The 21,177-nt window shown below is 46.4% G+C and overlaps 1 protein-coding gene and 1 non-coding gene across 2 annotated transcripts; one reads left to right on the top strand and one right to left on the bottom strand.

Moving 5' to 3' along the window:
- Positions 1-7,284: 7,284 nt before the first annotated feature.
- trnah-gug (transfer RNA histidin (anticodon GUG)) lies at positions 7,285-7,356 on the bottom strand. Its single transcript has one exon. It is a non-coding gene; the product is annotated as a tRNA-His (tRNA).
- Positions 7,357-16,572: 9,216 nt separating this feature from the next.
- Positions 16,573-19,438, top strand: LOC137312163 (zona pellucida sperm-binding protein 3-like). The gene is made up of 9 exons (XM_067978848.1): positions 16,573-16,944; positions 17,840-17,955; positions 18,043-18,146; positions 18,238-18,415; positions 18,501-18,627; positions 18,708-18,787; positions 18,870-18,991; positions 19,064-19,198; positions 19,277-19,438. Exons 1-9 carry the CDS (start codon positions 16,759-16,761, stop codon positions 19,393-19,395), a joined length of 1,167 nt encoding a protein of 388 aa, XP_067834949.1. The 5' UTR covers positions 16,573-16,758; the 3' UTR covers positions 19,396-19,438.
- The last annotated feature ends 1,739 nt before the right edge of the window (positions 19,439-21,177 follow it).

The following is a 21,177-nucleotide window of genomic DNA, read 5'->3' as shown; positions in this document are numbered from 1 at the left end:
TTGTCCAAAGTAAGAACAAGTTCAGCCAGACGGAGGAGAGTGGCGGATGATTGGGATAGGTTGGGCCTTCGTTCATGGAATAGGCGGAGGGCCCGCAGGCCGTCCTGTTGTGGGGGGTGGGGGTGGGGGGGGGGTGGTGGAGGTGTAGACGGACTGGAAGTCCATGGTGAAAAGGAGATGGTTAGTGCCGGGGAACTGGAAATTGTTCAAGTGGCGCATGGAGTTGTAAGATTCGTGGATATAGGTCGGAATAGACTGGACGAGGGGAGAGAAAGTAGAGTCAAACTAGGAAGAAATAATTATCCGGGGGCACGAACAGGCTGAGACGATGGATCTCCTGGGTCAGTTCTGCATGTGGATCTTGGAAGGAGTTAGAAGCGGGGTTGGGGGACAATGAGGTGGAGGCCTTGGGGAGGAAGATCTCCAGAGGAGATGAGGTCATTGACGGTCTGGGAAACTATGGCTTGATGTTCGGTGGTGGGATCACGCTCCAAGGGAAGGTAGGAGGAGGTATCGGAGAGTTGGCGTTCAGCCTCACAACAACAAGAGCGCCGCCATTGTCAGCAGGTTTAATGACAATGTCAGGGTTGGACCTGAGAGAACGGAGTGCTGCGAGTTCAGATGGAGGGAGGTTAGAGTGAGTGAGGGGAGTAAAGAAATTGAGACGGCCGATGTCACGCCGGCAGTTCCCAATGGAAAGATCAAGAGAGGGTAAGAGGTTAGAGGGAGGGGTCCAGGTGGAATGAGAAATCTGAAGATGGGAGACAGGGTCCGCTGTGCGGGGGGAAGACTCCTGGCCAAAGAAATGGGCGCGGAGGTGAAGGCGACGGAAGAAGAGCTGAGCATCGTGTCGAGCTCGAAACCCATTAATGTGGGGGCGTAAGGGGATGAAACTGAAGCCTTTGCTGAGGACTGACGTTCGGGGTCAGAGAGGGGAAGGTCAGAGGGAATGGTGAAAACACGACAAAGAGATTGGAGGGAGGGATGGGGTCAGAGGAAAGTGAAGGGGAAGAAGGATCGGGAGGGGTGTTGGAATCTAAGAGTTGTTGAAACTTGCGGTCCTTGACACCTAAGAGGAAGAAAAAAGTTTTTTGTTGAAGCGCCGGATGAGGCGAAGGATGAAATGAAACTGCGGACCAGGACAGCTCTGAAGTAGAGAGAGTCGGTGCTGCTGAAGAGAGAGTGTTTGATCAGGTTTCTACTAAAACTCACTTTCACAGCCTCATCTCCTTCCTCAGCAACTGTGTCCGGCTCCGACTTATTCCACGTGGATTCCAACTTAAATTCCACCCTTCATGTTTCGGATCCGCCCATGATTCCAGATATCTCCATGATATTCAGCGTTCCTCCAACCACTGCTCCCGCCGCTTCCTGAGATCCACGCTCAACGCCACGCACCGCCACATGCTCACTCTCGACCTCTCTCTCCACGCATGGTTTTTATCCCATCCGCGCCATTATTGCATTTACCGTTTGATGTGTTGGTTCCTTCATTACATTCATCCAGAAGTCCTGGGTTTCAGTCCAATCCAAAGCCACGGTGGATGAATTTTGCATTGCTCGCTGAACTCTGCTCAAATCAGCAAAGTCCTGATTGGCGGCCGGAGGTGTTGCGAGTGTAAGATGTGAATAACGTGAAGTATCAATCAAAGTGCACAATTTCTGTTTGATCTTCAACCTTTTCCAGTTCTGACGACGGATCATCGACCTGAAACGTTAACTCTGTTTCTCTCTCCACAGATGCTGCCTGACTTGCTGATTATTTACAACATTTTCTGTTTTTTTTTTCACATTTCCAGCATCGGCAGTATTTTGCTTCTAATATCTCCTTCTGTGGTTCAGTGTCAAATTTTGTTTGAAAGCGTGACTGTGAAGCCTCTTGGGATCTTTTGCTACCTTAAAGGAGCTTTATAAATACTGCAGGCCGAGCAGTTCCAGTTGTGGTGTGGTGCCGTGATCGTATAGTGGTTAGTACTCTGCGTTGTGGCCGCAGCAACCTCGGTTCGCATCCGAGTCACGGCATAGTTTTTGTCTTCTGCCTCTCTTGCTCATCGAATGCAGTCATATATCAATCTTTAATACATGAAATGAAACCAAATATTCCATCAAATCCCAGCACTCTCACATGCCTGTACTTCATGTGCCGCAGTTCAAACCCGCCTCTTCTCCCAGCTTTTTCTTCCTTCCACAGTCAATGGGCCGCCTTTACTTTCCTCCTTCCATTTCATGAACATTGCCGACTCTAACATTCACTTTCACGATCTAATGCCTTTAAGTTTGTTCTGCTCCGACCGCTGTTTCTATTGGGCACATGTCCCATTCGCACCAATGTTCATTTGTGCCTTGAAACCAGTCGACACATTTCGATCTGCGTGACCGCTCGACAGACAAACACGACGAAAGCAGGGCTGGTCTCTGGAAAGACAGCCGCCCGAATGTTCACGAAATTCACTTGGGTGATCTTATGATCCAGGGGATGGTAACTGAAGAACTGGTTTTTGTTTTGATGGTTGTTGGCTCTTTTCTCTAAACAGTTGAGTTGCGTGAGCGACGGGCAGCGCTACAGAGCTGCGAATGGCGGTTGAAAGGTGCACATTTGGCAAGTTGGGGCGGTGCAGTAAGATCGGAAGTGTTCCGCCTTGATCTTAATAGTTCTGTTGAAGCGTGAGATTGAAGCGAGTCGAGGATAAATGTAAAGAGCGCCTGTGGGGAAAAAGGAGCGATTACAGGCCATGAGCAGAAGGTCTTTCAAATTCTCGTGGCGCAGGACGCTGTGTGTGGAAACGGCAGATTTTAAAGCGCGTGTGTCGGAAAGTAAAGTGCGATCTTGTGTGTGAGAAGAGCACAAGAAAGTTGTTCTTGAAGCTGCGACCTTGAGGCAAGTTGCAGGTTGTCAGGAAAACTGCGATAGTGAAAGCACAAAAATAAACCCTGAAACTGCTGGCAACACTCAACAGGTCAGGTCGTATCTGTGGAGAGATACTCGCTTTCCCAGGGCCTCGTTGTGCATTGATTAATATTAAACACCTGCACAAGATGGACGTGTTGCACCTCAACAAGGCTGGGAGCAATTTCCAGGCAGGGAAGTTCCTCTTGACTGAACAGAGAGCAATGCCGGCCGTTTTTGGGCGTCAGCTATTTTCAATCTGTATTAACGACTTAGATGAAGGGACCGAGTGCAATGTGTCCAAGTTTGCTGACGATACAAAGATAGACAGGAAAGTAAGCTGTGAGGAGGACACAAAATGTCTGCAAAGGGATATAGACAGGTTAAGTGAGTGGGCAATGAGGTGGCAGATGGAGTATAATGTGTGGAAATGTGAGGTTATTCACTTTGATGGGAAGAATAAAAGAACAGAATATGTTTTAAATGGTGAGAAATCATTAAACGTTGGTGAAATTAAAAAGGAAAATAGGAAAGCAAAGAGAGGGCATGAAAAAATAGGCCTCTTGCGCATCCACGATTTTCATCGCTCCACCATTGGCGGCCGTGCCTTCAACCGACTGGGCCCAAAGCTCTGGATTTCCCTCCATAAACCTCCCCGCCTCTCGACCTCTCTCTCCTCCCTGAAGACACTTAAAACCTACCTCACCTGTCCGAATATCTCCTTATGTGGCTCCGTGTCACATTTTGTTTGATAATCGCTCCTGTGAAGCGCCTTGGGACGTTTTACTCCGTTAAAGGCGCGATATAAATGCAAGTTGTTGTTGTTGTTGGGGTGGAGAAAGGGTTTTCTTTCTTTTTATGACTCTTTTCTATCTCTCTATTTCTTTCCTTTCTCGGACTCTGTTTTCCGGGTCTGTTTACTGACACACATTCCAATCTGTGTCACTCGGTGTCTAACAATGTGAGGCAATGTGTTTTATTCCCGCTGTGTTATCTCTCTGGCGGTTTGCTGATAAATGTTTAACTCGCGGCCTGTTCCCGTTAATGGTCACAAGCAGTAACAGACAGACAGAGCGTGTCTGACCGCCCTGAGATGTGGAAAGGGCATCAGTTTAGGACAAATGCATCAAATCAAATGTTCATCGGGCACCGAGAGAAACAAAAACCAGAGAGAAAGGCAGAAGGAAATTGAGAAAAAAAGCTAAATACAGACATCCTTGATGTCACTCTATTCCATCCCCAACCGTTCAGTGTCGGGTAAAAATGTCAGTGTAAATAAATGTTTGAGAATCGGCCCATAGAAGAAGAAACAAAATAACAGAAAACTGCTGAAACCCGGGATCGAACCAGGAACCTTTACATTTTCTGTTGAACGCTCGCCCAATTCAGCTGTTTCAGCCCCACTGTGAACTGCACTTTGAGACTTCCTCTTGGAATAAAATATAACCCCTCCCGCTCATTCCTCACTTCGGGAGAATGAGACCGACCATCAAGGAGAGATTTTCTGAGACTGTCGTTGAATCTCATTTATATTAAACATTCCTTGAACTCTCTGCCGGGGGGATTCAGAGCTGGGGTTCGCCATGAACCAGCTTCCCCTCAATTCCCAGCTTTATCAGTGAATCGACCAATGAACGCTCGAGAGAGCTCAGGTTATATTAATAATAAAAACAGAAAATGCGGGAAACACTCAGCAGGTCAGGCAGCATCTGTGGAGAGAGAAACATCCTTTCAGGCCGATGACATTTCATCAGAACTCTCTCCACAGATGCTGCCTGACCTGCTGAGTATTTCCAGCATTTTCTGTTTTTACTTCAGATTTCCATCATCTGCAGTATTTTTCTTTTGTTTTACAGCTTGTATTAATGTTCTGCTGATTATATCTTAATATTATCTTATTTTTGGCCACTTTAATTAAGTTCACGGACAAATTCTTCCATCATCCCTTCTCCCACATCACTTCTCTCTCTCATTCATTCTTTTCTCCTTACAATCCAGAAGAGGGCGGGAATCAGAGCTCACCCCCCGAACCCTCCGCACACAGACCCCCGTCTACCACTCCTTCTGATCCAAGAGACAATTCAATATATTACACTCTGTAAAACACTGAAACCTGACACACCAGGGGAGATCGCACGGTGTTGCACACGGAGTGAAATAAACTGAAGTGTTTATAAAAAGTTACAGATCACAACACGTGTCTCTGTCTCTCTCCGCCATCCCGGCCTGTGCTCTGTTATTCGTTCTCACCCAATGTGTTACTGGTAATTTTGTGGAAGTGCATGACGGGATACTTGACCATATTAACTCTTTATTAACTCACATGATAGGATTAGCCACAAACACAAAGTAAGCACAATTGTGTAATTGCGTTTGAGCCTTGGTATGTTGATAATTAGGCCTAGCACAGCCAGGCCTTCCTTGAGAGAAGGACAGAATATAATAATAATAGAGTTGATGAATGGCCATGAAGCCTAGAGACTGGCTCCAGCCTTACTGATAACAAGGAACAGGAATGCAGAGAGAAAGAAAATAGCTGACATCTGCTCAGGCCGACGTGATGTCTATGGATGTTCGGTGGCTGGCTCACTACTTGATTGACCAACTACCTGAGCCAATAAAGAATGTACGTGTACGCCCATATTCTGTAACAGGTGGGCGTTGCCTCATGAATTGTATAAACATGAACTGATTCATTGACTCGGCGAAGTTGCACCCTCAACCATTGTTTGAGGTGCACATCCACTTGTATACAAGTTGGGGTTCAATAAAGTTTCTCCTTGTACTACTTGTTTGGGTGTTAATGCATTTGTATAGTGTTAAGTTTCGACAGTTTTCATCAACATCTTTGAATGTGGCAGCACAAGTTGGTGAAACCGTTAAAACAGCATCCGGTTCCTTGGCTTAATAATAGAGAAATAGAGCACAAAAACAAGGAAGTTATGTTAAACGTTTATAAATCATTGTTCAGGCCTCATCTGAAGTAATGTGTCCAATTCTGGGCACTATAACTTATTAAGGATGTCAAGGTCTTGGAGAGGATGGAGAGGAGATTTACCAGAATTATACCAGGGATGGGGTTTAGTTGTGTGGAGAGACTCGAGAACCTGGGATTGTTCTGCTTCGAGCAATGAAGGTTAAGGGTAGAAGTAATCCACGTGTTCAAAATTAAGAGGGGTTTTGATCGAGTAAATAAGGAGAAACTTCACCCACTGGCGGGAGGGTCGGCAACCAACGGACGCAGATTTAAGATAATTGGCAAAAGAACTAGAGGGAAATAAGCAGGTTTTTTTACACAGCAAATTGTTATGATCTGGAACGCACTGCCTTAATGGATGGTGGAGCTCGATTCAATCGTAACTTTAAAAGGAGAATTGGATAAATACTTGAGTATCTCTCCACAGATACTACCTGACCTGCTGAGTGTTGCCAGCAGTTTCTGGGTTTATTTTTGAGCTTTCACTGGAGCAGTTTTCCTGACAACCTGCAACTTGCCTCAAGGGCGCAGCTTCAAGAACAACTTTCTTGTGCTCTTCTCACACACAAGATCGCACTTTACTTTCCAACACACGCGCTTTAAAATCTGCCGTTTCCGCACACAGCGTCCTGCGCCACGAGAATTTGAAAGACCTTCCGCTCATGGCCTGTAATCGCTCCTTTTTCCCCACAGGCGCTCTTTACATTTATCCGATACTCGATTTAATCGCACGTTTCAACAGAACTATTAAGATCAAGGCGGAACAATTCCGATCTTACTGCACCGCCCCAACTTGCCAAATGTGAACCTTTCAACCGCCATTCGCAGCTCTGTAGCGCTGCCCGTCACTCACGCACCTCAACTGCTGAGAGAAAAGAGCCAACAAGCATCAAAACAAAAACCAGTTCTTCAGTTACCATCCCCTGGATCACAAGATTCCCCAAGTAAATTTCGTGAACATTCGGGCGGCTGTCTTTCCAGAGACCAGCCCTGCTTTTTTTGTGTTTGTCTGTCGAGCGGTCACGCAGATCGAAATGTGTCGACTGGTTTCAAGGCACAAATGAACATTGGTGCGAATGGGACATGTGCCCAATAGAAACAGCGGTCGGAGCAGAACAAACTTCAAGGCGTGAGATCGTGAAAGTGAATGTTAGAGTCGGCAATGGAGCAGGAAAGTGTCCATGAAATGGAAGGAGGAAAGTAAAGGCGGCCTATTGATTGTGGAAGGATGAAAAAGCTGGGAGAAGAGGCGGGTTTGAACTGTGGAACATCAAGTACAGGCATGTGAGAGTGCTGGGATTTGATGGAATAAATAGGTTTTCGCCACCAAAAACAATTTTTTTTTCACGTATTTAGGATTGATCGATTGTTGCATTATATTCACAAGCGCGGGAGAGAATAAAAGGAGCAGCGCACACTATGCCGTGACTCGGATTCGAACCGAGGTTGCTGCGGCCACAACGCAGAGTACTAACCACTATACGATCACGGCGCCACATGTCAGTGGTAAGCGATCTGCCCGAACTATTTAAATAGCGCCTTTCAGGTAGCAAAACGTCCCAAGGCGCTTCACAGGAGCTTTTTTAAACAATATTTGACCCCGAGCCACAGAAGGAGATATTCGAAGCAAAATACTGCAGATGCTGGAAAGCTGAAATAAAAACAGAAAATGCTGTAAATAATCAGCAAGTCAGGCAGCGTCTGTGGAGAGAGAAACAGAGTTAACGTTTCAGGTCGATGACCCTTCGTCAGAACTGGAAAAGGTTGAAGATTAAACAGTTTTTAAGCAAGTAGAGAGCGTTTAAGGAGCATCTTAAGGGAGGAGAGAGAGGTAGAGAGGCGGGGAGGTTTCGGGAGGGAAATCCGGAGCTTTGGGCCCAGTCGGTTGAAGGCACGGCCGCCAATGGTGGAGCGATGAAAATCGTGGATGCGCAAGAGGCCTGAATTGGAGGAGCTCAGAGATCTCGGAGGGTTGTCGGGGTGGAGGAGGTTACAGAGATCGGGAGGGGCGAGGTCATGGAGGGATTTGAACACGAGGATGAGAATTTAAAATTTGAGATGTTGGTGGACTGGGAGCCAATGTTGGTCAGCGAGCAGAGGGGTTCTCCTCCTGAACGGTGGTTTGAATATTTGGAGGGGGAGGTGAAAAGTCTCTCGATTTGATATAATGATCCCACTTTTCAACTCGGTTGGAGATGGGGGCAGTAGTTTGCAAGGACCGAGAGGTCAAGGGTGAGTTTTTTGAGGAGGGTGTGATGACGCCAGATTTGAAGGGGAGGGGGACAGTACCTGAGGAGAGGGAACCGTTAACAATATCGGGCTAACATGGTGGCCAGGAAGGGAAGTTGGGTGGTCAGTAGTTTGGTGTGAATAGGGTCGAAGGAGTAGGGGGTGGGTCTCATGGTCAAGATGAGCTCAGAGAGGGCAAGAGGGGAGATAGGAGAAAAACTAGAGAAAGATGTGAGTTCAGGGCTGGGGCAGGGGGAACCTTAGGGGAAGTTTAGCTTGTGGGTGGGGGAAGGGAGGGAAACGGCAGAGGCAGCTGAACGGATGGTCTCAGTATTAGTGACAAAGAAGTCCATGAGCTCCTCGCACTTGTTGTTGGAGGTGAGGGTGGAGGGGCAGGGGAGAGGGGTTTAAGAAACCGGTTTGCAGTGAAGAGAAGCCGGGGTTATCTTTACATTCCAGGATGATCCTGGAATAGTGAGCAGTTTTGGCAGAGAGCAGGACCTGATGGTGTTTTAAGTGTTCCCGCCAGATCTGGCGATGAATGGCTGAACCAGTTGTCCGCCATAAATTTTCAAGTCTGCGACCTTGGACTTAAAGGATGGGAGATGAGGCTGCACATCACATCCCTTAAACATTGTTACCCGTTTCTGTCTGAAACTGATGAGTGTGTAAATAGTAAGTAACAGAAAAAAAAGTATTTTAAGCATCAAACTTAATTCTGATCACTATTATCGCATAAAACCTGAACAGCCCATCCCTCAAACACTGATATAAAACCAGTCCCAGGACCCTGAGCCACTGTGAAAATGCTGTGATCCCGACCTGATTCGAACTCTCAGTTTTCTGATCGGGAATCAGACGCTGTCAGTTGCGACAGGAGGTGGATCCGGATCCAGAGGAGGGAGATCGGTACCGACCGCCGCCGGGACTCTCGGAGGGCGAGAGGCGGAAGCAGCAGCAGCCAGACCGCCTCAACAACAGCTCAGGATCCCCGCTCTCTAATCCAGCCGCTGCCGGCGGAGAGCTGCCGGTCCCGGCCTGAGCCGTGTCTGGGAGCCGCCTGCCGGTCTCTCTTTACTGAACGGGACCGATCCAGGTGCAGCTCACACACAGGCCCAGGAATCCCACTCCGGACAGATTCACTTCTTTAAACCTTGTTTAGATTCAGTGAATTGGGATTTAATTCAATCCTCATCTGCCCTCCGCTCTGTCAGTTCAGAACTTTATTTAAACCGATACTTGGAGCTCTGTTTTACAGGGTGTCGGCTGTTTCAGTATTTCTCAGTCCCACTACTCCCATTAATAACACTTTTTGCTGCTAACTGCTGATTGATACAAAGTGCCCAGGAATTGGGGAATTTCTCCCGGGGACCGGGAACTGACTCGGATTCGGCTCAACCCTCAAATCCACAAAGTTTTTGTCACTGCTGCTGTACAGGATTAAAGGAAGGGACCGAACCAGAAGCGGTTTTAAATTATTACTGACAAATCAGGGTCAAAGGCAAAGGATACAGTCTGCTTATCTGCAAGGCTGAGCCCCTGCCCGCTTCACTGTCTGTCTGTCTGTCTCCCGGTTTATCCGTCTGATTGAGTCTCTGCTTTATTCTCTGGCTCTTTGTTTGCTGTCTGCAGGCCTCCCGACCCGACTGACTGACTAACTACCGGACCGTGTGTCGGAATGAATGACTGGGGCTGAGTGTCTGCCTATTTATGGACCTGAATGGCCACATTTCTCAGTTCCTGCCTTCGCTCTGTGTCACGGGCCTGTCGCTGTCTCTCAGGATGACAACACACCCACACCCTTCACACACCGCCTTTGACGACTGAACGCAGGTTTGCTCAGTCTGTCCCCGCAGCTCCTTCGGGAGTTCAATGATTTTGGAATGAAGACTTTTTCCTGTGTGACTTGTGAAGTTTTGATCAGTGAAATGTTTGTGAAAGGGAAGGATTGAGAGCTTTTAGTGTGGGACAGGAGTGATGTTGTTTCATGGAGGAGTCACACAATTGAATTAACATGAGCAGCGGTTTCCAGAGTGTAGCGGTTATCGCGTTTTCCTCACACGCGAAAGGTTCCCAGGTGGGAATATTATTTGGGAATTTGCTCTTGTGAAAAGTGGGAGATAATTGGCTTTTCCTGTTAAATTTAACAACGGCTGCACCACATTCCTGGTGTCATAAACACTGAACATTTTAACCACTCTCTTAAAATACAGTCTTTAAAATGAGAACGGATGAAAATTCATCAAATGCAAAACACAATAACTTCCCCACGTGTCACTCGGTAACCATGTTAGTATTTCCGTCAGTCAGTCTGCAGAAAGTTATCGCTTCATTCATGGCGATTACAACAATCATTCATCTTTCACAGAGTTTCATGTGTTCATTTATTAAAATTCATAATTGTTTTGTGAAAATTATTTCCCTGACCAGGAATCAAACCCACACCGCGGTGGTGAGAGCCCCGAATCCAAACCACCAGATGCCGCGCAGTGGGTCGAGTAACGTATCGGCACAGTGAATGCAAAGAACAAATTAAAAAGTAGAAGCAGAAAATGTTGCGAACTCTCAGCAGGTCAGACAGCCTCTGTGGAGAGAGAAACAGAGGGAATGTTTCAGGTCGGTGACCTTTCATCAGAACTCGCTCCACAGATGCTGCCTGACCGGCTGAGTGTATCCAGCATTTTCTGTTTATAGTTCAGATTTCCAGCATCCGCAGCACTTTGCTTTTGAAATTAAAAAGTAGCCCAAGTTGATGAAAGTTGCACCAGTGAAAATCCTGGGTGGAGATTTAGAGGATGCGACAGTGGGAAGGGCTGGACTGCGATTCGAACAGTCCTCCAAGCAAATTTCGGGGAAGTCATCGAAATTTAAAAGAGGACTTGGAACGGGAATAGAACGACAGGCTCACGTGACAGGGCATTGGTATTCGGAATGTACAAAATGCAGTCCCCACTGCTCTGATGACCTGAATCAGACAAATAGTAATTCACAACACAGGACAAATCCATTTGATTTGAGTTTTGGAAACCCATTCACGACAGCAGCTGTCTCCCATCAGTTTACTTTTCCAAACTAAAGGGTATGAAGCTTGCACGAGTGATGATCTGTGCTGTATTATTTCTGAGCAGCAGACTCACTTTGCCCCATCAATGCCTATTTGTTGGAAGGCGCAGTCCCCATTGGTCGAGGGGATCGGTTTCTCGAGCTGTGATTCACCATCCTCTATTTCAGGAATATTCCGGTTTGCTGAAAATGAGATGAGATGAAACGAGCAGGTCCAACGAGCCGGTCTGCAACACTACACGGCATCTACAAAGTTGTCTCTTGCACTTACAGTGAAGCGGAGGGCAGTTTTCACCCTTAAACCAGCAAGTTTGGTGGCGCAGTAAATAGTGTAGATGGGAGCAGGAAGTAGTGAAGGGACATTGATGATTAAATGAGAGGGTAAAACTGTGGGAGATGGAGTTCAATGTGGGGAATTGTGATACAATCCACTTAGAACATTAAAAAGATAAATCAGAGTATTTTCTAAATGACGAGAAACTAGGAACTATGGAGGAGCAGAGAGGTTCAGGGGTCCATCTCCAGAAATCACGAAAAACTAGTGGACAGGTACAAAAAATAATTAATGGAATGTGAGCCTTCATCTCAAGGGGCTGGAATACAAAGGGTGGAAGTTATGATACAGATGCATAAAGCTCTGGTTAGACCACATCTGGAGAAATGCGTTCAGTTCTGGGCACCGTACCCCAGGAGGGACATATTGGCTTTGACTGGGTGTGGAACAGATTCACCAGAATGATACCGGGGCTAAAAGGGTTAAATTATGAGGACAGGTCTTGTCGACGAGACTTTTATTCCCTTGAGTATAGGAGGTTAAGGGGTGATCTAATTGAGATGTTTCAGAAGATAGGGGCGAGGGGAGTGTAAGAAGATGGTTTGTAGTGGAGAAGAGAAGCCGGGGGTTATCTTTACATTCCAGGATGATCCTGGAATAGTGAGCAGTTTTGTCAGAGGAGAGCAGGACCCGATAGTGCTTTATGTGGTCCAGCCAGATCTGGTGATGAATGGTTAACCAGTTGTCCACCATAAATGTTCAAGTCTGCGTCCCTTCGGCTCACAGGAGTGGAAATGAGGGCAGTACCAAGAGTATCGACCAGGGTGAGAGAAGAGGAATGGTTTTAATGGGGAGAAGGGCATCAAAGATGGAGGTGAGGGTCTGATCGAGCAGATGGGTAGCTGCAGAAATGTTGTGGTGAATGGAGGGCCAAAGGCTGGACAGTTAGGAATTTGAAAGTGCTGTTGTAAGTGACCTGGGGGAGAGTTTTTTCCAGGGATGAACACAGAAGGAAGTGGGTTAGTCCCACTCCCCTGCTCTTTCCCCATATCTCTCCAAATTTTTTCATGTCAACTATTCACTCAATTCCCTTTTGAAAGTTACGATTGAACCCACTTCCACCGCCCTTTCAGGCAGTGCGTTCCCGATCATAAAAACTCGCTGCGTAAAAAAATCTCTCCTCATTCCCCCGCCCGTGGCTTTTTTGCCCATCGATCTTAAATCTGTGTCCTCTGGTTATTAACCCTTCCATCACTGGAAACAGTTTCTCCTTATTTGCTGTATCAAAACCTGTCATAATCGTGAACCTCCATTAAACCTTCTGGGTGTAGTCTCAGTGCCCTTCCTGCTGATCAGCCCTTCAGTTCCCAGGTGGTCTAGCGGTTAGGAGTCCTGGCTTTTACCCAGGCGGCCCGGGTTCGACTCCCGGTGTGGGCGCAATAGATTTTTAGTCCCAGCCTCGCAATTTGCCTGCAGTCCGGGCTGTGGCTGCTGCTTCCTCCCTCGCTTCTGTGTCAGACCCACAATCACACTGAGAAATGAGGCAGACCACAGCTCTTAAAGGGACAGTGCACTAAAAGCAACAATGTCCAAGACAGGTCACTCAGCAGCTCATGGCCAAGTGTTTGACTACAATCCTTTTATCATTCACTGTAAAACACGAGTCTCAGTGAAACACTCACATAATATTCTGGAAAAACTCAGCGAGTCAGGCCGAATCTGTGGAGAGAACAGACCAATTAACTGAGAGTCTCAGTGAGACAAGGAACGAGACACGGCTCTTCACAAATTGTCACGGGATCTTTTACACCTCGGAGCAGAAAGAAGGGACCCCCATTAAACACCTCATTCAAAGGACAGCACCTCTCACGATGCAGCTCCCTCTCAGAACGACACAGTCAGTCTGGATCATGTGTCCCAGTCCTGGAACGGGAGCTGGAACCCACACCCTTCTGAACACCTGCCTGATTCCCTGGTGTTACTCTCACCCCCGGCTAGTCATGAACCAGACAGTGCCATTCCCAGAGTAACTGATGACCACAGCCTCAGCCCTGGGTCCCGGTCTGCACCATAACCGCAGCCTGTTACCGCTCATAGAAAGTGGCGTGGGATTCCTGAGTTCATTCTGTGATGTGCATTGGGGGAGTGGGACGACATGGATTGCTCTTGCATAGAGCTGGTATGGACTCGATGGGCCGAATGGCCTCCTTCCGTGCTGTAACCTTTCTGTGATTCTATGATTCCATGTGGGTGGAGAGGGATACAAGGAAGTGATCAGAGATGTCCTTATCCATGATTGACACGATCGGGAGTAGAGAGGCCACGTGAGATGGCAAGGTCGAGGGGGTGGCCATGAATATGGGTCGGGGAGTTTCTATGCAGGGAGAGATTAAGGGAGGATAAAGTATCACATAATAGACTTGTTGGCAAAATTGAAGCCCATGGGATTAAACGGACAATGGCAGCTTGGATAGAAAATTGGCAAAGGGGCAGAAAACAGAGAGTAATGGTGAACGGTTGTTTTTCAGACTGGAGGCAAGTGTACAGTGGTGTCCCCCAGGGCTCGGTATTAGGACCACTGCTCTTTTTGATATATATTAATGACTGCGACTTGGGTGCACAGGGTATAATTTCAAAATTTGGAGATGACACGAAACTCAGAAATGTAATAAACAATGTGGAGGATAGTAACAGACTTCAGGAGGACATAGACAGACTGGTGAAATGGGCAGAAACATGGCAGATGAAATTTAATGCAGAGAATTGTGAAGTGATACATTTTCGTAGGAAGAATGAGGAGAGGCAATATAAACTAAATAGAACAATTTTAAATGGAGTGGAGGAATAGAGAGACCTGGGGGTGTAGTTACACAAATCTTTGAAGGTGGCAGGACAAGTTGAGAAGGCTGTTAAGAAAGCAAATGGGGCCCTTCCTTTATTAATGGAGGCATTGAATACAAAAGCAAAGAATTGATACTAAACCTTAATAAAACACTGGTTAGGCCTCAGCTGGAGTATTGTGTTCAATTCTGGGCACGAAACTTTAGAAAGGATGTCAAGGCCTTAGAGAGGGTGCAGAAGAGAATTACTAAAATTGTATCAGAAATGAGGGACTTCAGTAATGTGGAGAAACTGGAGAAACTGGGGCTGTTCTCCTTGGAGCAGAGAACGTAAAGGGGAGATTTGATAGAGGTGTTTAAAATCATGAAGTGTTTTGATGGAGCAAGGGAGAAACTTTCCAGTTGCAGAAGGGCAGTTACAACACGGGTTAGATAGAGAGCAAAACTTCCTCTACATTGACATCAAACACTTCCAGGGAAGGGACAGCACGGGTTATATGCAGAATGAAGCTCGCTCTACACTGTCAAATGAAACACTCACAGGGCAGGTAAAACAGTAATGCTTCCTGTACTCTGTGCAGTTTATCGTAGCCATGATGTGGAGATGCCGGTGATGGACTGGGGTGGACAAATGTAAGGAATCTTACAACACCAGGTTATAGTCCAACAGTTTTATTTGAAAATCACAAGCTTTCGGAGCTTACCTCCTTCGTCAGGTGAGTGAAGGGTTCTAAAAACCTTCACTCACCTGACGAAGGAGGTAAGCTCCGAAAGCTTGTGATTTTCAAATAAAACTGTTGGACTATAACCTGGTGTTGTAAGATTCCTTACATCTGTGCAGTTTAGATCTCGCCTCAGACTTCAGATAAAAGGTTTGTTTCCTGGACACTCTGCTGGTGTCTCGCTGTCTCTCTTTACTTAGTTACACCGCTCTCTACCTCCCTCTGCTGGTGTGTCTCTGTATCTCTGTACTCAGTTACACCGCTCTCTACCTCCCTCTGCTGGTGTCTCTCTGTATCTCTGTATGTGGAGATGCCGGTGATGGACTGGGGTTGACAATTGTAAACAATTTTACAACACCAAGTTATAGTCCAGCAATTTTATTTTAAATTCACAAGCTTTCGGAGATTTTCTCCTTCCTCAGGTAAATGTTTCAAGATCTCCTTGAAGCCTACGCATTTATACATATTGAATAATACATGGTGTTTACAGACTGCCCCTGCAACTGCCCGTTGCCAAGGCAATCACCGTGTTCAGACAGAGAGGTGTCATCTGTACTCAGTTACACTGCTCTCTACCTCCCTCTGCTGGTGTCTCTCTGTATCTCTGTACTCAGTTACACCGCTCTCTACCTCCCTCTGCTGGTGTCTCTCTGTATCTCTGTACTCAGTTACACTGCTCTCTACCTCCCTCTGCTGGTGTCTGTCTGTATCTCTGTACTCAGTTACACCGCTCTCTACCTCCCTCTGCTGGTGTCTCTCTGTATCTCTGTATCTCTGTATTTCCACATCGTTCACCTGAGGAAGGAGGAAGCCTCCGAAAGCTTGTGAATTTAAAATAAAATTGCTGGACTATAACTTGGTGTTGTAAAATTGTTTACAATTGTATCTCTGTACTCAGTTACACCGCTCTCTACCTCCCTCTGCTGGTGTCTCTCTCTATCACTCAATCCGCTCTGTTTTTTTCTTCTTGTTTTTTTTTCTTTTTTTTCCCCTTTTTTTTTACCGCAAGTTAAGGCAACAGGTGAATATCCACGAGAAGGCACGGAAAAGATAAGAGAAAAAGGTTTTTTTTTTCTTTTTTTTTTCTTTTTTGTTGAGAGTCCAGACCGCGGGGTCAATCCTTTTTTTTTGTTTTCTTCCAAATTAGGCCCCCCTTTTATAAGAAGGGGGGGTGTGGGTGTGCTTACAAACTAAAAACGCAAAGAAACCAAAACCAATTTTTCAAATTAAAACTTTATTCGCCTCGTCCAGGATGCACTCCAGCCCCTGCGGTGCCCACCGGTCGCGGAAAGCCTCAAGCGTACCGGCAGACACCGCGTGCTCCATCTCCAGGGCCACCCGGGCGCGGAGCATTCCGCGGAAGAGAGGCAGACAGGCCGAGCGACCGCCCCCGTGGACCGCAAGCATCCTGGACCTGTGGATATCCAGGATGCACTCCAGTTTCGTCTAGTTTTCTCGTTTATCCTGGGACAATTGGAGTCAGGTGACTGCAGGTTTTGTATAAAAGGTGCTGGTTGGTGGGTAAAGTGATAGTTGAGTTGTTTGGTATCATGGGGGATTTTGTAGTGAGAGGTTTGTTCCCAGTGCTGGTGTTAGTTGGAGTGGTTTGTTGCTCTGATATTTGGCAACAGTTTAGAGGGCAGAGATTTCCATGGAGAAGAGTAAAACCCACCCCTGTGCCCCAGAGAGTCCCTCCCCCTGTTCCTCCCTTTGATTCCCATTTCAGTGTGTCTGAGGGGAGAAGTCTGTCTCCACTGCAGACTGTGATGGTGCAGTGTGGAGAGCAGAACCTGCTGGTGAGGGTGGATATGGATTTATTTAGAACCAGGCACCTGATTAAAGCTGCTGACCTGACCCTGGGGACAGCAGGTTGTCGGCCAACTGGGATCTACTCTCAGAACCACACTGTCCTCTTTGACTATGGGCTCCATGAATGTGGCAGCAGATTGCAGGTAATGTGATTCCTCAACTCTTGCTCCAATTTCACTGTGTCGATTACTGCCCACTCTGAACTCATTAACATTGGGTGAAACTCCAGCCACTGAGGAGATCCCTGAATGAAATCTGTGTATAAATTCTTGCCCACTGTTAAATATCACCCTGTGTGAAACTACTTCTTTATGTTGCCATGTCTATCTTAGCTTTACATTTAAAAAGAACTTCAACTTGTCACTGAGGGACTGCATCTTTCTTAAATGGGTCATTACTACTCTCTAACTCTGAGATTCAATTCTATTGACCTTGAACCTTCACCGACATTTCTCCAAACCACTCTGTTCTTTTGTGCCTCAATTGATTTATCTTTTCCGTTCCTTCCTGTGGATATTCAGGCCTGTTGCCTTAACTTGTGGTCAATGAATGTTCAGTGTGGAAGTTCCTGTTGAGACTTCTCTTGAAAGATGAAACAAGTGGAATAATAATTGGGATGCAATGCATTAAAGGGGAACTCCACTTTTGGTTATTACACCTGCCAATCCCCTTGATTTAATGGACACATGAGGTTTAAAAGTGATGTTGTGTTTTGTGCTCCATATCAGGGGTAACTTGAAGCCCCTTAAGGTGAAAGCTCTATTCTATATGGAAAGAATGCTCATCAAATCTGGCAGTGCCAATCATTTCAGGGTTTCTGACTGCAGGCCTGAAGTCCCCTGTAATAGAAGGTGGACTGAGCAGAGTGACAGAGGCTGCTCCAGGCAACTTCAACCAATGGTGGAGCTGCTTCAATCATGTGTCATTAAGGAGCAGCTGAAACCCCTCAAACTGCTGCTTAACAGGGCAGGAAAATGACCAGAAATAGCTTTTGTCCAATGAGACCAGCTCTTCATTCCTTAACCTGATGTCTTTCAGATGGCTGGAGATTTCCTGGTCTACACCACCCACCTGAACCACACCCCAAATGCTCGTGGATCTGTCATTGTGAGAACTAATGGAGCAATCATTCCCATTGAGTGCCACTATTTTAGGTAAGAATCTTTACTCTGTGGCAAATAAGGTCTACAGCAGGTGCAGTTCTTTGACGTTGTCCTGAAATTACACTCCTGTCCTTCCAGGAAGGGCAATGTGAGCAGTGACCCTATCAAGCCCACCTGGATCCCATTTAGCTCGACCAAGTCTGGAGAAGGGCTTCTGTTATTCTCACTGCGTCTTATGAACGGTATGTGATGGGTGGATGGGGAGTGCTTTTCTGTCATCTCCCACTGGGAGTTACACCCACTGTTTCCAACCCTTGTCCTCTTGTACTTCAGATGACTGGCTGACAGAGCGCACCTCGACTGTCTACTACCTGGGTGACCTCATTCACATTGAGGCCTCTGTTTCAATGACCAACCACATGCCCTTGAAGCTCTACATTGACAGCTGTGCAGCTACATTGAGCCCAGACAAGGATTCCACCCCAAGATACAACATCATTGACTACCATGGGTAAGGAGCTCTCTGCTTTCTCCAGCTGGTTATGTCTCAATAGGGTCACTTAATTCTCTTTGTCCCTTTTTTAATCTTTCTTCAGTTGCCTCCTGGACAGCAAAGCTGAGGACTCCTTTTCAACCTTTGTGTTGCCAAGAGGTGAACGTGAGCTGGACAAACTCCAGTTTGACCTGGATGCGTTCCGCTTCTTTGGAGATGACCGTTCCTTGGTAAGAGGAAGCCAAACATTGGGTTCCCCATGTTGGGAGGAGGTCACTAAATAACAACTTGTATTGAATGTGTCCCTCAGATTTTCATCACCTGTCACCTGAAAGTTGCTGCAGTGGATCGGAGAGATACCATGAACAAAGCTTGTACTTTCCAGAATAGGTAAGTTCCCTCTCTCGTTCAGGGATGTGTTGTATTAAAGGGTGATGGACAACCTGGTTGATAAACTGATTCTCTGGTTTAGATGGACCTCATTGGAAGAATCGACCAATGACGTGTGTGCCTGTTGTCAACTGGGCAACTGCAGTGTCACGAGGGAATTCCGACTTTATTCCAGAGGAAGGAGGGATCTTGTATCTGGACCTGGTAGGACATTGATCCTCTTTATTGTTGGAGGTCACCCTTTACCCTCTCTAACTGGAATGTTTGATATTGCAGAGAGTGATGCTGAATTGAAGTGGGAGGGTGAGGCCTCACTTGGACCCCTGGTTATCCTGGATCCTGATGTGACAGAGCTGGCAACTGAGTCCCTTAATGAGGTTGAGCAAAGGATGCAGGAGAGGTCTCCAGGTGGTGAGTTGGCCGACTGCTAGTTTCCATTTTCTCCTCAGTATTTCCTTCACTGACCATTGGTTTCTTGTTCCTTTTTAGGTGTGGAGTCTGAGGTGGTCCTGATCCTGGCCCTGACTGTGACCGCTGTCTCTCTGATCTCTGCTTCTTTGATCGCCTTGTTCCTGTACAGGAAACACAAGCAAACCCAGTTCAACTAGTTATCAAATGACCAATAAAGCAGTGACTACTTGTATCTTCTAATGGCTGGTTGCTCATTTCTCACTGCATGTTGTTGACTGGAGACAGACAATGAGTGCTCAATACTGTGTTAGTAATACTCCGCACTCTGTAACTAGTGGCAGAATGGCTGTTAATAGTGTATCCAGGCCCAGTCCGGGGATGGCTGCAGCAATGGGTGAAGGCTTGCCAGGCCCTCATTGTGCAGGTCAATGAGCTCTGAAGGGACAGTGGGACTGGCCTGAGGTACTGGTGCCGGCTGGTTGACGGCCCAATCATTCCCTTGGTGCTCTGTGGCCATTGATCACACTAATCCCCACACGGGCTCCAAACTCCAGTTGAACTTTCCTGTTTGGAGCTCATTGTCCAAACATCAATAGGATTGAAAGTCAGTGGACTTGGAACTCTCTTCCAAGATTGAAGATCTCGGCCCCTGGTGTGAAGATTCTTGTTTTGTGGGGGTGGGGCTCCAGGTAGATTTCAAATGCTCAGTGTAAAGGTGAATGTGGGGGGGTGGAGCAATTTTGTGCCCATCGGGTACAGGCACAGTGAGAGTGTGAGGAATGGGGAGCCCAGTGCTTGTGAAATTCAAATCCTACAGAGTTAAATCACCTGTTTTTTTTTTGTGAGCACAGATTGAAGTTTCTTTATATCCCCAGCTTCCCCTCAACAGGCCCCCAGGATTGTATTGTAAGTAGTTAGTCCGACTATCAGTTTAAATTATTGATCATTCACTGTATTTGAGGGGTTGTCATCGCAACAGGAGAAGGACATTTAGCCCCTTGAGTCCATTCTACCATTCAATGAGATCATGGTCAATCTGTGACCTAACTCCAAATACCCACCTTAGTCCCATATCCCTTAGATTTTTATTAAAGGATATCAATCTGATTTTAAATGAAGAGTTGAGCTGGCATCAACTGCCGTTTGCAGAAGAGTTCCAAACTTCTCCCACACTTTCCGTGTACAAGTGTGTCCTGATTCTAATTTCTAGTCTGTCCCCTAGTCACTAAATTGTCTGTTTTATGACATTTTTTACAGTGAATTGGTGAGGTGGATACAATTCATGTCTGGGACACCCTTGACTTGTGAAATACTGAATTTTGTTGACAAAATGGTGTTCAGATTAATAAGAGAATGTTAACTTTACTGAGCTGGAAGCTTTTTGACCCCTATTTTTATAGTGATAGGAAATGTTAAACCTCACTAGAAGACAGTCCATTCATGTGTAGAGTAAGTTCATTCTGCCCTCTTCTGACAGTTGTCTGATTTACATGTAAATATCGCAGAGAAACTTTACAAAGTGGATATCGGCCAGGAGAATTATTTTAGGTTTTTTTGTAACATTGTGAAAGATCCCAAGGCAGAAATTCTTCACTAAATCATTAGTATCTTAAACTACAGAAACAGGTGACTTTCCTCTCGCTCATCATATAATTTTTTTTTCCGTTCATGATGTGGGCATCCCTAATTGCCCTTGAGAAGGTGGTGGTGAGCTGCCTTGAGTGGCTTGCTAGGCCATTTGAGGGTGATTTAAGAATCAACCACATTGTTGTGGGTCTGGAGTCACATTGCGGCCAGACTGGGTAAGGACGGCGGGTTTCCTTCCCGAAAGGGCACTAGTGAACCAGATGCATTTTTACAACAATCCAGTAGTTTCATGGCCACCATTACTGAAATTATTTTTTTAAATTCCAGATTTTATTTCATAAATTGAATTTAAATTCCCCAGCTGCTGTGGCGGGATTTGAACCTATGACTCT

Source organism: Heptranchias perlo, unplaced genomic scaffold (assembly GCF_035084215.1).
Source record: "Heptranchias perlo isolate sHepPer1 unplaced genomic scaffold, sHepPer1.hap1 HAP1_SCAFFOLD_401, whole genome shotgun sequence".
Classification (NCBI taxonomy): domain Eukaryota; kingdom Metazoa; phylum Chordata; class Chondrichthyes; order Hexanchiformes; family Hexanchidae; genus Heptranchias; species Heptranchias perlo.
Note: the sequence above shows the minus strand (reverse complement) of the source record. Positions and strands in the feature narration are given on the sequence as shown.

Excerpts from the sequence above, each read along its gene's own strand:
- LOC137312163 (XM_067978848.1), top strand. The coding sequence starts at position 16,759 with ATGGTGCAGTGTGGAGAGCAGAACCTGCTGGTGAGGGTGGATATGGAT. Across the intron at positions 16,945-17,839 it reads AATGTGGCAGCAGATTGCAG|ATGGCTGGAGATTTCCTGGT; the intron begins GTAATGTGATTC and ends GATGTCTTTCAG. Across the intron at positions 18,628-18,707 it reads TTGGAGATGACCGTTCCTTG|ATTTTCATCACCTGTCACCT; the intron begins GTAAGAGGAAGC and ends TGTGTCCCTCAG.